Genomic DNA, 16,740 nt, shown 5'->3' on the forward strand with positions numbered 1-16,740 from the left:
ATGTCTAAGCGTGCTGCAGACACGTGTAGTCAGTAGTTTAGCACTTGACTTCATTTTAGTTAAAATTTTTATTTTCTGCCTAAAACTGTTAGTGTTGTGCCGCTGTCAGGTAAAAACTGCACTGCATTTGAATTTTAATCTGCCATCACTATTGGCTAAGAGGTACCCAAGAACGTTAGCTGGTACCATATGATGTCACAATGTCTTTGTGAGCCTGTGTGTGTGTGTGTGTGTGTGTGTGTGTGTGTGTGTGTGTGTGTGTGTGTGTGTGTGTGTATTTGTTAGCGGCTCCACCCTCTCGGTCTGCTAGGCAACAGCATTTGTTGCATTTTTCAAACCAAAAGTGGGAGCGGAGTAATACTCTGGTAGAGGGTGACTTGCTCTTTAAAGAAATCTACAGCATATTCCTTTGCACAGAAAACCCATATTTCCTCACGTTACACATTGTATTGTCCCAAATCTTCAAAATGCTGCTTCAATGATTCTGCAGGATACGATGCAAAGTTTCCCTTTTACATACTGCTTTCTCTATGTATGATTTGGTAAATGGTAATTTGCCTGCGTAGCGCCTTCTTAGAGCTCTAACACCCCCCAAGTCAACATTCTTTCACACCCGAAGCATTGAAAAATGACGATGGCTGACCAAGCGTTTGTTTCCGTCGAGGCAACGCGCTGTGGCAGAGCATCGGTTTCTGACACCCGCGGTAAAACGTGCATTTCACAGACACTTAACCTCTAGCCTCTTGCTATTTAACCTTCCCCTCACCCCCATCCTAACCTTAACCCAGTTCTTCATTCTAAACTTCCTGTTAACCATGTTTGAGATGGACGTTACGACTACAGACAAAGTTTTGCATGTGCAAGAGGGTTGAAGTTAGGATGGGGATGAGGGGAAAGTTAAATAGCAAGAGGGTAAAGGTCACAATTCGGTGAAATTTCCGTTTTACCGCGGAAGTCAGAAAATGACGCTCTGGCAAAGCGCAACGCCTCCCAAGCGTTTGTTTCTCCCGAAAACAAACGCTTGGTCACCCATCATCATTTTTCAACACTTCAGGTGTGAGAACATGTTACCCCAGTTTCTTCACAACACAATCAGTCATCTACCCATTCACACGCTGATGATAATGAGCTACAATGTAGCCACAGCTGCCCTGGGGAGCACTGATGGAAGCGAGAATGCCAAACACTGGCGCCATCGGTCCCGTTGACCACCACAAAAGACGAAAGATGCATTAAATGTCTTGCTCAAGGACACAACAGCAGCCTTCTCTGTCAGGAGCCGAGATTAAGCCTATAACCTTCCAAATACTGGACAACCCGCTCTACCTCCTGAGCTACTGCTGCCCTAATTCCTCACATTATTCATATTAAACATGAAATATTTAAGAATAACGTAAGAATGACATTCTGTGGTCAATTATGGATACTGCAGCACAATTTTACAAACAAAACTCACTATCTCAGTAGGAAGTCATGTGAAGTAGTGATGTGAGTTTCATGGCTGTGGCCAGTTACAGAAGATTCTAGAAGACAAGCAAAGCCAATGTCACCTTACTTCCAACATGACTGAGAGACTAGACTGTTTAATTTCTAAATAGATTTCTTACATATAGCTCCTTTATGTGTAAAAACCATCAAAATTTTCCATTTAAATAAAAGTAAAAGATTTTTCTGTGGATATAAGAAGCCCACAGAAAACCATAAAAGCCCACAGAAATGCTCACCTTGCTTCACTTTTTTGCTGCTTGCTCAGGCTCAACCCCAATCAAACCCATTAATATAATGGCCTTGTGCAGTTTATGTTCGCACACCCCAAACAAAAAATTGGTACATAATGTTCAGTAATTGTGTTGACCATTCTGAGCAGACAGCCCTTTCTAAGACTGGATCTAAATGGAAGTATTCCAGACAAAATACGCTACAGCCCAGAGTCCACACAAACCTGTTTCAGCAGGTCTCCAAAATAAATTTTGTAGGAGCAATAAAATAAATATGCTGCTGAAGGTTCTCAGTTATTCAGGTCATGGTAATAAAATAAATACACAAACTACAATGTGTGACAGTTTTCTTCCCCATCTGCTCTGGTTTTGAGTTTACATGCTGTAGATAACGGCCCAACTCAATCTCATCATGCATGAGTGACTAAAACTAAACAGATTAAGACCCAAGTTGATGTTTAAATCTTTTATTGTTTAATATATTGAAGCAAATTGATTCACAGCAAATCTGCTGGGGGCAGAAGGTGGCATCCAATTAAACAAATAAGCTCAGAGGGGTAAATTAAATTCATTAATCCAAAGGGTGGCGCAATTTCTAGTGTATCTTGAGGTGGCATAGAGGTTTTCGTCTGGGGTTTTCAGACAGTAAAGGACTCGTAGCATTGGTGCAAAAGGATCAGAACAGCAGGACCCATGGAGCTGGTGCAGTTCATCTAGGACTCATCACCAGAGGATGCAAGCAGATGGAAGAGTTTGCGCATAACAGTCTTGATGCATGGATGGTTTCTCTCAAAGAGGTGCAAAAGTTTATCTCAATAGAGCAGTTTGAAAAGCAATTGTATCTGAACACAGTTACATCATCATTAGCAATGCCTTTCCTTTGAGAATCCAGATCATGTGGGATCAGAGTAATGCAGTCTCAATGTTTCTTCTTGGTAGACTTTTCAATCATGGTCTCCACCACCATGGAGGTTTCCTCATATCCCTTTACTCTGCGACCATTGGAGAACTTCTCCACAGACTCCACCACCTCAACCTTCTCATAGCTCATGGAGTCTGGGGTGAAGCTGCTTGAACTGGAGCTTGAAGATGAACTAGAGCTGGTGCTGGCACCACGAGGTGCCGGCTTTGGAGTAGGCCCACTGGGGCCGTTGTCGTCCTTCCTTTTCTTGGACTTATTGGCATCAGGAGTGGGATCATGGGAGCTTGGGTCCAGAGGTGGAAGTACAGGGCTAGTGCCTTTGGAAGAAGGGTCTCCATTGTTGTGTTTACCTTTTCCTCCACTATCTCTACCTCTTCCACCTTTGTTATCATCCTTTCCATCTCCAGGATGAACTGGCCTGGTGGGACTGAGGGGCCTGGGGTCCACCACGGGTGGAGGCCTGGGGTCCACAATAGGCTGCGGGGGTGGAGGAGAGGGTGTTCTGCGACCATAAGGCTCATAGGGAGATATCATTCCATTTCTGATGGTAACAAAGATGCGTCCAGCTGATGGCGTAGATGTGTGGAAGCATGGATCCAGGTAGCTGCCATCACCGGTAACTAGGACATAGCGACCTTTCGTATAGAAATCAGCAATCGGCTCTGGCCTCTTGTACCTCCGCATTCTGTCTCTGACAATGTTACAAAGAGTGTCAAAGGCTTTGCTGATCTGAGCTCCATCTGGAACATCTTGTGAAGGAACTCCAGTGAGAGGGGGTCCCTGCTCTTTACTTTTCACCTCCTGTTCTTCATGCACTTCCTCACACTGGGTTGTCTTTGTTTCTTCATCTCCACTGGTGGGCGCACCGATTTTTTCCTCCTGGACACTATCCATTACATCCTTTGGGGTCAGCTCTTTCTTCTTCAGGACCTTTTTGGCCAACACCTTCTGTCTGGGCTTGATATTTGTAATATCTTGGATAGCCTGGGTGATATCTGGATACAAATGAAATCAAATCAGCAGGATGCACTAAAATTATACTCCAAAATACGATAACAAAAATCACAGCTTTCAATGACTCTGATTAGCTTGCTTTTCTTGTTGAATCTCCTAAAAGTAGTTCTCTCAATTACGACGACTGCCGACTGTGCAATTAGAGGTGATTTTAAGGATAAACCAGCTGTGCGTGTGCTCATCGCTCCCTTACCTCTCCCCCTGCTTGATGCACTGGGTGTGTGAGTGTAGCGGTAATTAGCAGTAAACAGGGTAATGGGAGTGCCAATTATTGCAGAATTCAGCCTGCAGAGGAGGGGAAAAGCCAGAAAAAGACAGAACATGCAGCTTTAGTGTATATATATATATATATATATATATATATATATATATATATATATATATATATATATATATACATACACACATTCATATATAAAACAAATTACGCCAACATAGCTTTCTTGTAAATGAAACAAGTGGGCGGTACATTTGTTGTTTGACACCACCATCTGCTGGTGGATTCTGTGACAGATATTGGCTGGAACCAGTCTGAAGTGGCGCTGACAATGAGGCTTTAAAGCACACAATATGAGGGAATGCTATGGTGCCACCGGTGCTCTGATAGTCCAGTCCAACCTTTCTTTTACCTAGAATTGTTTTGGTTCCTTCAGAACTTTCCATTAATAGTGTTCTTTCAACGCCTTTATCACTTTGGGTTTTTAGCCCAAACACGTGTTTCTAAACGAAACATAACAACAGTGACAAAAACCGGTGTCGTAGATCGTGTGACCTCTATGGAACCCTGAGCGTAACTGAATCAGTCAGGTTGGCATGATCATAATTTTAAAAACAACCTACCCGCTAGTTGACTCAGAAAATAAGTGACGCACCTAATAGGTGCTGTTTTCAAACTAACCGTACATTAGCTCACTAATTTATGGGCTTTTAGATTTGTTTTTGCTAGATTTGTGCTTATTTTTTCCCAATTTCTATATGTCGTAGTTCCCAAATTTTTGAATTTACACCAACATAGTTAAAATCTTAGACGTGTGACAAAAAACTATTGCAGGTATAAAAATAATGCCAATAAGCCATCATCCAAGCCCCTAATGGCACATGGAGAAAAAGAAAATCAACAATTTTTTATGCACACAAATATATTAAAAAAACTGTTTAAACTTGTGTCACTTTAAAGACTCCAAAGAAGAGCCTAATCACCCTTTGTATTGTTTTCTAAAATCTTTTTTCATCACTATTCACGTGTCTTTATTACAGTTACAGCCAGGGGTAGACTGATATATCGGGCAAAGATTTACTGTTTTTATCGGCATCAGCCAATACATTTACCCCGAGTAAAGCCGATTTAAAGTCAGGCGCATCTTCGGGCAGCCCGGTGATGCTGCAGAATTGTATTTAAATTTATTTTTACATTCACTAATATCATCTGCATAATAACTACTCTAAATTAACTTTATCTCAGTGTCTGATTTTACCACTAAGAAGTGAAGATGTCACAGGTAATCACTGAGCCAGCTGAGTTATTTCAACAACGTTCTGCACTCCAGCAGACACTTATTTCAAACGCGTTACTTCCTATCTCTGGGTTTCAGAGGCCCGCACGTGTCTACCTGTTATCTTCGTTCTCGATGATCCTCTTGTACCGTTCCAGCTCGTTCTCAAGAGATGTCTGGTACATGGCCAAATGGCGACATTCACATGTGAACTTTTCCAGCGACTTCTCAGCTTCCTCGATTGCTTTTCGCAGTGAATCAATGTTCTCGTTGTATGCCTGGATCTCGTTGTCGTAGCTATCCTGAGTCTGTTTTATAGCTTGTTCCAGCAGTGAAGTCTTGGAGGAAACAGAATGAATAAAAAAAGGATGAAGAAAACACTAAAAATAATGTTGTTGTACATGACATGTACACGGCCTTGGGGATTTACATCATTGTCATTGTTATCAAACTGTTAATTATCCAAAATAGGTAGCATAAAAAAAGAACAAATAAAATTGGGCCAAACTGGTCAGTGGTTAAAATAAACATAAAATTAAATTATTTATGATACATTCTGTGAAAATAAAATACAAAAATAATAAAAAAAACTAAATAGAATTTGCAACTTCAACTTCTACTGTTGTGTTCACTTCTATACTAAGTTGTATACATCTGCACCAAGTTTATGTGATCCTTGTAGAATGAATTGTCAGCAAGAAGGAATATTAATGATTTGAGCATAAAACCACCTTTTGAATCCAAATCCCAAAGATTTTAGGCGCATTGAGCCGTAACTATTTCATCAAATGCCAGACTTTGCTGACACCTGGTGGTAAAAGCACCTAACGGCAACATTTTTATCCTGTTCACAAATAAATTTTTATGTCTCTTCTCTAAACTTTGGTTTGAAGATTATAAGTGTTTGCATATATTTAGTGTTGGCATGGTAACCCACCTCATTCTGCAGGCGTTGCTTTTGAGCCTGCAGCTGGCAGAGGGTGCTCTTGTATTCCTCCAGCTGATTCTGGAGCCCTGGTAGTTTCTTCTGGGCCAACAGTTTCTCCTGCTCCTTCACACATTTAGCACAAATCCATAACAACATGAATTGTGTTGCATGTTTACACAGAACAATGTTGACTGGTGATTTTATTTTATATTTTGAAAGGACCCCACACATAAATTGCCTGTGTGTGTGAATGTGTGTGTGTTCCACTGGTTCCAAGTGATCAGAGACAAGCTTTATTAACCATTGGCTTGCTTTTGCTGGAACAAACACAGCTCCATAACAAGGAACTGGGCTCACAGTTGTCGCCCATGGAGACTTAACTCAACCAATTAAACAATTGCTGCGTCTGAAGCGGCTTTGCTGCTGAGAAATATTTAAACAAACAAATCTCCAATCTTCTACTCTGACACCAGCCACCTAGGCGGACTGACAACAAAATTAGCATGCGCAGTCGTTCTTCGTGGCATTTGCTTCATTATGTGCCCTGACACTTTTAAATTGCTCACCTGCGCAAGCCTTGATGAGTCACTGACTCTCTGTCCTCACTGAGCATCCACTCACAAATGTGCACAAAAACAGTTACATGTTCAGACCATCAGTTGGACAGAGAAGCCGGTAACCTCATCAGCCACAACACAAAGCAAGGCTGACATGCATGCAAACACCATCTCCTCCCTCAGGGGGAGTAGCACGCGCACACACACACACACACACACACACACACACACACACACACACACACACACACACACACGCACGCACGCACGCACGCACGCACGCACGCACGCACGCACACACACACACTCACACACACACACACACACACACACACACACACACACACACACACACACACACACACGAGTGACAACATTAGTGACTTTACCTCAGAGATGCCAACTGACACATTAGGACCAAGAGGGAGTGTCTGGTTTATTTGCTGCAAAATGTTTACATAAGTTTGGATCTCTGCAAGGTTCTGGACAACAAAAGAACAGAAGACATTTTAAATGTGGAAGGGAAATATACAACACAGCAAACTTAGTTGTTTTCTAGAATAAACTGTCTGAATCAGTCTAAGCAGAAAGGAAATTGGAAATCGACTACTGTGTTCATTGTTAACATTCATAGTTAACATGGATTCAGTAAAGTCCTTTTGTTTGCCCAAAGACATGGTCCAATATATCCCGTTGGTCATCGCACACTGGTGACATTGGTCCTATCCCCGTGGGGAGTGGTGAGCTGCAGCAGTGGCTGTGCTCGGGAACTATTTGGTGGTTTAACTCCCCAATCCAACCCCTTAAAGCTGAGTGTCAAGCAGGAAGACATTGGGACCTATTTTTAAGGTCTTTGGTTTGACCCAACCTCAATTTGAACCCATCTCCCAGCCCCAGGGCGGACACATACCACTGAGCCACTGAGCTGGAAGGTTTTCTTTTCAAATCCATTTACACCAGTATGGTGTATGACTCTGATAAACATCATCTAAACATTGTTTCTCCAAAGAGAAACTTCAGAGTTCAGCAAATCCAAATGTTCACTGTAAAGCCTTCATGTCCTTTGTCAAGGTGCCTAAACACAGCAGTCACGGGATTAGTTCATCATCAAAAGCAGTGCTGAATGAAACTTAAAGTGAGACAAACTGCATGGGCACAGGAAATCTATTGAAAGTCCAACTGATGCACAGAAATTTCAGGTATTTTTTCCTGCCATTGTGTTCCAGTGGTTTCTGCTACACAAAAGGACATCTGTTAGTTTCTGTCTTTTCAGTCATGTGATGACACACAAATGAAGTTGCTAAAGCCGCGGGTTGATCACAGCACATTTCCTGGCACTCTCTTTAAACCTTTGAGTAATACTCTTGTTATTTTCACGTTATCAAAGCGTAAAATGCATTCTCTGGTTTTTATTTTTCATGTTGTGTTTTTTTTAATGTGAACTCTGCATCACTTTTCAGTTCTTGTGAAATAAAGCAATACTACTAAATTATTTAACAAACAAGCTAACGGGTAATCCCAGTAGCTAAAGAAATGATAAAAACACATCCTGTGTTGCTTTAAGTTTCCTGAGTTTTGGCGTTTTTATTTTGCTGCAACCAGGCATGAGCATAAATAGAAATGACTGCATTGTAACAGCTTGGTTACCTGCCTGAGGAACATATCTGACTGCAGACACATCGATATTTAAAGCTGCTGAGATTTCAAAATTACAAAAACAAAATCTGATCCCAACCATATGTCTTTTTGAGTCATTCCCAGTTTGTGAATAGATTTTGTGGATTACTGGTCTCTCTCCCAGCTGCCTCCCTGTCCTCCTGCTGCTGCACATGGGTGGCACAGAGAGCTTAGAATGGGGACCAAATGCAATCTTATCTGTAGCTGTGCAGATTCTGGGACATTAAGTCCATTTTCTGCAGAAATACTTTCCACGTCATGGTTCTGTCACAATGTAAATGATTATTATTTTTGTTTAAAAGAGATATTTTACTTGATGATTACTTTTGATACTCTAATTAAACCTGGTTTGAATCGGTGTAATGTAGCAAATTTTCCAAAGAAATTTAGAAATTTACCAAAATTATCTATTGTTGAAAAGTGGAGCTGATCAAGATCCTCTTGTGGTTACAAACTAAATATAATCAAGAAGATGACTAAAACTTTATTTCGTACATATTCATTCATTTCAAAGTTTATTTTACTTTTGCTGACCTTCTTGTGTCTGTCTCTGGTGGAATTGATGTCATCTTGCAGAAACTGAGACTGGATCTGATACTCCAGATTTCTTAGCAGAGCAGTGTCAGCCTCCTGCAGCGGAAAATAAAGAATGGCACATTCAAACAATTGTGCAGAAAAACTGTTAGAATAATAAAAAAACACACATATATATATATATATACATATATATATATATATATATATATATATATATATATATATATATATATATATATATATATATATATATATATATATATATATATATACATTTTTCCACTATTGGTGAAAATAAACATTCTTTGTGTCAAACAATGGCAAAATCACTAAAACGATGTCATAAAGTACCTTATTTAAATTTTCCAGAGTGCTCCGCAGCTGCTCTTGTTGATCACACTCATTTTTATATCTGATAAACAAAACATCATGATGCTTAGTTCAGTGAAGGTTGACACAAAAGGCATGAAAATGGACCAAAATTAAAGAGACAAACATTTTCTTTCCAGCAAGTAAAAACAACAGAAACAAAACAAACTAGAAAACTGAATAATTTTCTGAATATTTTGATTTTTAACGATTTTGTTTGAGAAACGATGCACTGCACGCACCCAGTTTACACATCAGTGAATAAATGTCCAGCTGTTTTGAAATATCTATCATTGAAACTAAATTTCTCTTATGGAATTTCGTTTTTTCCTGAATGAGGACTTCCACAGGTTTTTGGTCCTTGTGCAACATTATAAAATAAAAATGCAGTAAAAACAATTTATTTCTGTTTTTATAAAAGCAATACTTGTGTTATATGCAGCTCACATCTCAGTATTTCCTACTGTTTATAATCAGTTACTGGACTTCTACTCTTTCTAATTTCCTCACAACTGTATGTTTCACATTTTCTTCTGTTTGCACAGCTAAATCTCATTGAACACTACCTTCATGTTACTTCGTTTTTCCTCCAGAGATTTTACTGTATCCCTTTGCTGCTGCAACAGAGAAAACTGCTCAGGACTCAGACAAAGGTTGTGATCTATTATTTTTACTTTCTTAGATTTCTAAGCCATCACTGACTTGTTAGCTCTAATTACATTGAAGGACATTGAAGCACGCTCCATCTTCGGGATGAAACTTTGGCCTTTGACTTTGAGATAAAAGCTACCCTCCTCCTTACTTGTTGGTAAACTCATCCAGCATCCGGCAGGATTCCTTCAGCTCTCGCTCGAGTTTGGCTCGGTCAGAGCACAGCTCCCTGATGCGTTGCCTGTTGATACCAATCTGCTCTGTAAAGGTTTCCTCCAGGCCACTGGCCTCTTCCATCCGTTGCAGTGTCTCCAGCTGTTTACGAAACACGGCGTTCCGCTGCTCCAGGACTCTGGCCCGGTTGATGTATCGGGCAAAGCGACTGTTGAGCTCCTGCAGGCTCTCCCAGCCCTGGATGGCTGAGATGCCGGCAGAGGATTCAGGGTCCCTGGTGTCAACATCAAAGACGTCGGAGCGCTCATACTTTTCCTTGCGCACCTCGCGCCGGTAGCTGCTCTTATACATGGTGGTACACTTTCTCTGGGCTGATGGTCTCCCAGGAGTTCTTGGTCCCTTTCAGCACCGTTAATGAAAGAAAACTTGGGTGCTCACCCTTGGCTGTCTCATGCTAGACTAAACGCTGCAAAGCAATGCCTGGTAACCAGTGTGAGCCCATATGGCTTCTGCTGGCTCCCATGGCCTGTGTCACCAGTCCAGGACCTTCCAGGGTTTATTGTTGCCTTTGTTGTGGAGATTTGAAAGGCGATTCGGTTGATGACAATGCAGAAGCAAAAAAACAAACAACTGGCCATCCTGCGAAAGAACTGGGTTGACACCGACCATTATTTTGGTTCTTAGTCAGCTGCTTTGATACAGCGAGTTGGAATGCTGCCCCACTGCTGCTCAGAGGAGAAATTTCATGCCTTGCAGTTTGTACCATCACAGCAATTATTTTATTTTGCTGAGACAATGGGCTTGAAGCAGATGCACTGCAGTTAAATTTTTAAAAAAGTTTCAATTTTTCACATTTTTCTCACTGATCTTCATATATCCATTTGTTCTTTCCTTTTTCTCTTTCTTTTTCTACATTGTGACCTTTTACAGACAGAGTGATGGAAAAAAGAGACAAAAGAGCTCTTCTCCTGGCTCGTTCTCCAGTCTACAAAACAAGGTCATCCAAAGTGTCTCTCAAAAGGAATCTATGTAGCTGTCTGGGAAACAGCTGAATAAAACGCACCTCAAATGGCTTTACATCCGTGATTTTACATCCGGAATAAAACAAGAGCAGCCCACAGGTCACGGTTGGTCATGTAATAAGGAAATTACAGCGAGAAAACGAACCAAACAGCAGATAAATTAAAAGATTGCAATATTTTCCAGGTTTTCATGAATGATAAAAGGTATTGGGGGGGGGGGGGGGGGGGTCAGTATTGTTCCTCGAGGCAAATTAAATTGTTTCATTGTGATGTCACACTCTTAACCTCCTGAGACCCGAATTTGTACTTGGTGGGATGTAAAATTGTAAAATAAATTAAAGAAAAAAACTGAAACGAAATATATTTTTAACTTAAAATCACTGTCAAATGTTTCTAAATTTTAAAAATAAGAAGAAGCCAATGTCCTCATATGTGGACACAGGGTCTCAGGAGGTCAGATCTACACACCTTTACCCAAACTCTGCAGAGAAAAGCACCAATAAATGCAACAGACAATCCCCAAAGGGGAAAATAAAAAAGCCATTTTTAGTTTAAACCCCCTGCTGTTCTGTTTTTGTCTTCCACATGAACAACCTAAACTTGTGCAAAGCTAAATGGAGTGGAGGCGTTTTAAAAAACACATCTGCCATCAGCTGGGGGGAAAAGATTCACTAATATGAGAAATTCTTCTTTCTGTCTAATTTTACAGTGACATTTGTGTATTTTTAACACTTGCTTGAGCCCAGTTCACTTTGGTGTGGCAGATTTTGAAGTAACACTGAATTTTGAAGGTTTAAAGAACCCTGAACTAGATCTCCTTTTCTGTTCTTCACATATATAATGGAGTGTTTTGTTTCAGGAGAGGATACTTGAGTAGAAGGATCATTAAAGAGCGCCTTGAAAAAAAAACTTTAGAGCTGACACATTGGGACCAGATCAAGAGCTATATGACAAATCAGCAATTTGAGGGATTCAGAGACACCACTGGGAGGCTGGTGTAGAGCTAATAGTGGACATGGATCTCATCATATGTGGCTGCCGAGAGTTGGACATGATGACAAACTGTCAAATTTGACGCGTCTTTCGATTTCATTGTTATTCAAATTAACCGAGTGCAGCAACGGTGTACCTATTCACTTCTTCTTAGTGGAATTTGCTTCTAGGGCGCACGCATGCACTGCTGCCCTCCGGTGTTCAAACTCGTGGATCTTTGACCGCAGTGAACCAGCGAAGCCCAATATCCTCGGTCAGCTTACCTAGTTTGAGTAGTTTCATTACTCAGCAGCCACACCAACACGTTATATTTCAACCCATCTTAGACCAAGCAGTGTTATGGTAAATGCATAGATTTTTCCCCATGTGACAGTGTGAGTGTCCTGTCACCGTATCCCGATTGATCATGCACCCTGGCCACTTGACCACGGGGAAGTCCCTTTGGCTGTCTGGTTAATGCGCATGGCTCTCACCTGGGAGTCTGGGGATCGAACCCCACCCGGACCCCTGTTTCTCCACCTTGCCACACCCATTTATCCACAAACTATTAGTGAAAAAATTGCAGTTGAGCGACTCAAAAGTGGAGCAGCATCAACTAAAAGACCTGCTGTGTTTCTGTGGTCTCTCTCAGAGATCCACATGTGACCAGCATGACTACAGCCTCACATCGGAGCCGGTCCGCCTGGCCCAGCTGCTCCGGTAAACGGGAACAGCCTGCTGCCTGCTCTAACATCTGTTCCTAGCTCTGAAGTCATGTGGCTCTTAAGCTCATTAATTATTCAGCATTTCAAGCATTTAATTCCACTTAAAAAGAAGAGTTACAAAAAAATTCACCCCCTCAGAGTTGTGAGAAATGTAAACTAGATCTATTAAACCTAAAATGCTTTTTTGAACCAGGCTGTAAACATGTTTATTTCTGCTGTAAAATTGGCATTTTTAACATGGGAGTCATTGAGGATTTGCTCACTTCTGGTGCCAGCCCCTAGTGGATGAGCGTGGAACTGTAATTTTTGCCACTTCCATGATGACTTCAGGTCTGAGAGCCTGTGTTCAGTTCAATTTCTCCTGTTGGATTGGAGGGGGAGAGCATTCCATATGATTTCAGAAATCTTTCCGGGTCAGGCAATTTGGAGGAGGGAGCAGATGGGTAAAAATCATTTTGACGAGGCTCTGGATAGGTCAATCAGGGTTTAATGACACTATGCTCATAATGGGTAAGTGCCAACTTCAGTTGCTGTGGAGTTGCAGAAACTGTCAAACATGTCCTGAAGTTCTGTGATAAGTATGTGTAGCATCCAGAAATGGTCAGCTTTCATCCATAATTTGGCCTTTTCAGAGAGAGGTCATCTTCAGACATTAATCGGCCTCTTTGCGTCTTCCAATCTTCCGAGCTGCAAGAAATGTTCTACAGTGCGTGTTATTTATTTATTTATTTAAACATAATTTTATATGGAGGAAAAACCACTTGAGATGAAACATCTCGTTTTCGAGTGGGTCATCCTTTACAACAAAAAGAAGAACAAAAATTAAGAGCAAGACAGCAGAGCAAAAATCGAAATCCAAACATTACAACAATCATTTAAAGACACACACACACACACACACACACACACACACACACACACACACACACACACACACACACACACACCCTCAAAGGCTCACAATACTTCATCCCATGCACACGACATGACCCCAACTAGCAAGGACAAAACAAAAGCAACAGCCAGTTGAACAAATACAATTAGTAACATAGACAATTATTCCTGAAGATGATCGACCAGAGCCCTTCGAAAAGTTGTGAATAATGATAAACAACAAATAGATAAAGGAAGATTATTCCAATCACATGGAGCTTTGAAACCAAAAGCATGTTTCCCTACCTCTCTTTTCACTCCAGGAGCAACAAAAAAGATCTGGTCATTATGCCGCAGGCTGTAAAGTGAATTATAGGGAATTAAATGTATTTTAAGATAATCCGGATAATTAAAGTAAAAGGTTTTAAAAATGAACTGAAACCAGTGAAACTGTCTCCTGACAGCAGGTGCGAACCAGGACAACTGCCGATACATCACACTTCTATGTGTCCTAAATGGACAACGAAGAACAAAACGACAGAGGCTATTATAAGCAACATCAATAGAGTGCAAACAGGAGGATGAAGTGTTCTGATAGATAATGTCAGCATAGTCCAGAATAGGCAGAAGCAGCTGTGTGGCGATTCGTTTCCTAACCAGAAAGTTAAAACAATCAACAGATTAATACTTAGATTGTCAACATCATGTTCCGTCCTCAGGGAGTCTCCACCGAGCTGCTCTTATCTATTCCTTGCTTCACAGAAGAAAAGATAAACTTTCGTAATGAAATCATATAATGAAATGAACAATATGGTTAATGGAATCAGATAATGAATGGACAAGGTGTTTAATGAAATGTTTTGATTAACCGGTGCTTAAATTAAGAAGGTTGATTAATCTGTGCTTAAAATAATATGGATGAAATGAATGTGTTCTCACAATGACCCATCTATTTAATCAGTGTACGTGATGGGACAAGTTCACACACTCACCATATCTCCATGACGCAGGTTAAAGTAATTGCATGCACATAGATATTTTCTTATTCACAAATCAGAACATCTTTTGTATCTGGAAAGGGCGCGGGTTCTAAGGTTTGTTTGTTAACACCTCTTAACCTCTTTTGCCCTGATTGGCCACGCAATCATAATATGAGAATTATTAAAACAGAACTCACTTCCTGAGTGATTCAGTTCGAGTTCGAGTAGACCTTCAGAGTGGCCAATCTGAAAGAAACTCTTCGAACCATCAAAGCTTTCGACAAGCTGTCAAAGCTACCTGCTGCGACAGAGAAACGTGCTCCTTCAGCTATTTAGAAACAGCTGTTCTAGACGCAAATGATTTCCTCTATCGTTGTGACCCGGAGGCATCCCAGGACTGAGTTGGTCGCATCGAGGTTTTGTCAAAGTTGGGCATTTTATGCAGTGCTCCTTTATTGTGCAGAAGTCAGTTTTGGCTGTGGTTACCAATTGCATGTTTTTTTGAGATGTTTGCTTGTTTACATGCATGGATTTGTTTTTTGATTTTTGAGCATGGGACAATGAACTTCGGATTGAGAGCAGCTGTGCAGCTCATAATCACAGACCTATATGGCTCGGAATTGGACCCTTGAGGGGTTTGGACCTTTTAGAAGGACACTGACAGGTGAAGGAGGGGTGTGCAGTGGAACGGGGAAAGCAGCAACAGAGCAACAGCGGGATCTGCGCTCCGGAAACCAGCTTGGATTGCGGCACAGACACTTTCTGTCTCCTGGGAGAGACCAGAGGACGCCGCAGGAGGATCCAGCCATGAAACCAGAATAATTCAACGCCCGCCAAACAGCTAAGTAAAGGAACGTGAAATATTGTTGCTGTAACCTGCGTGCCTGTGGATTCTGGGGAGAAGTGAACGCCCCCCCCTGAGGTATTTCCTTGTGTTTTTCTCGCAGTGGCAGAGGAGGAGCCGAGGAGAGAAGAGGGGCGGGAGAGCGGCACACCCCCGGCTGATGACGCGTTGGAGTGGATGCAACCATTGACGGAATGAGGCAACCCCAGAAGAGGAAGTTGGGCCATATTTGGGAGATTATCATCATCAGTGGAGACTGAGGGAAATCTGTGGAAGCCCCCCCCACCCCTCCACCCCCCCCACCCCACCCCCCACCCCCCTTTGTTTTATTATGCTTTTAGTCGTGGCCTTGTTTTACTTTAGTGTGTTCTTTTGTTGGGGTTATTAGGAGCGAACAATTAGTAAGCTTCAACTTACTTTTGGATTCTTCAATAAATTCTGTAAATATGTAAATATTTACTGATTTATTAATTAATTAAAATATTCTTAGATATACGGGGCACCATTCCCCTTTAACCGGGGAAAAATTGAATCCAAAACTCTTATCAGTCTTTCTTGAAGTTCGTAGAATCCTTGGAGCAGAGACTTCTCTTCGACACAACAAAGCTACTGGAGACGAAAATCTGAATTTTATAACGTTTAATTAACAATTTGTCAAATGAATAAACAGTGGCATAAATGAATAATAACCATGTGATATAATAAAAGGATGTATATTCAAAATAATGTTCAAGGTGTTTGTGTGGTGTGTGTGAGTGAGTGTGTGTGTGTGTGTGAGATGAATGGGTCTTTGTTTCCCCAGAGTAGGTGGGGGGAGTGAGCTGTGAGTGTGTGTGGGGCTCTTCCCCTCCCCTCGCATTCAACAGGAGACCTGGATGTGTAAAGTTTTCTACTTTCCCGAACACTTAGTGGCTTAGAATCACAGTAAAACTTAACTCAAACACTTCAAAAGTTAACAAACAACAAAAGGTCACTTGTAAATTATTTAATCTAAAAGGAGTCGGCAGCCTGGCCAGAGCTGACGACTAAAAGCGATGATCAATAAGCAGTTTATTCTTTCAAAATGACCCGAAGGACGAATTGGGAGCGAAAGAGGAAAACACGAAGCTACTTTTTAAGCAATAGCGCGGTTTTATTGCTTATTCTGGACTATAGAGGAAACGGGAGAAGAAAAGGAGAGAAAAAAATGAGTTTTCTGATCACCAGATGAGCAAGGCGTCCCCCGCTGTTATGACTTGACGGTTCTCCGTTTTTCTCCGCAGTTTTCAGCGTCATCCGTCGGTT

General features: G+C 41.3%; 1 protein-coding gene across 1 annotated transcript; it reads right to left on the reverse strand.

Moving 5' to 3' along the window:
* Positions 1-2,169: 2,169 nt before the first annotated feature.
* On the reverse strand, positions 2,170-10,555 carry LOC107376021 (filensin). The gene is made up of 8 exons (XM_015944903.3): positions 10,018-10,555; positions 9,198-9,258; positions 8,844-8,939; positions 7,022-7,114; positions 6,085-6,198; positions 5,265-5,485; positions 3,848-3,939; positions 2,170-3,635 (listed from the first exon to the last, which is right to left on the reverse strand). Exons 1-8 carry the CDS (start codon positions 10,389-10,391, stop codon positions 2,638-2,640), a joined length of 2,049 nt encoding a protein of 682 aa, XP_015800389.3. The 5' UTR covers positions 10,392-10,555; the 3' UTR covers positions 2,170-2,637.
* Positions 10,556-16,740: the final 6,185 nt, after the last annotated feature.

Source organism: Nothobranchius furzeri, chromosome 12 (assembly GCF_043380555.1).
Source record: "Nothobranchius furzeri strain GRZ-AD chromosome 12, NfurGRZ-RIMD1, whole genome shotgun sequence".
Classification (NCBI taxonomy): domain Eukaryota; kingdom Metazoa; phylum Chordata; class Actinopteri; order Cyprinodontiformes; family Nothobranchiidae; genus Nothobranchius; species Nothobranchius furzeri.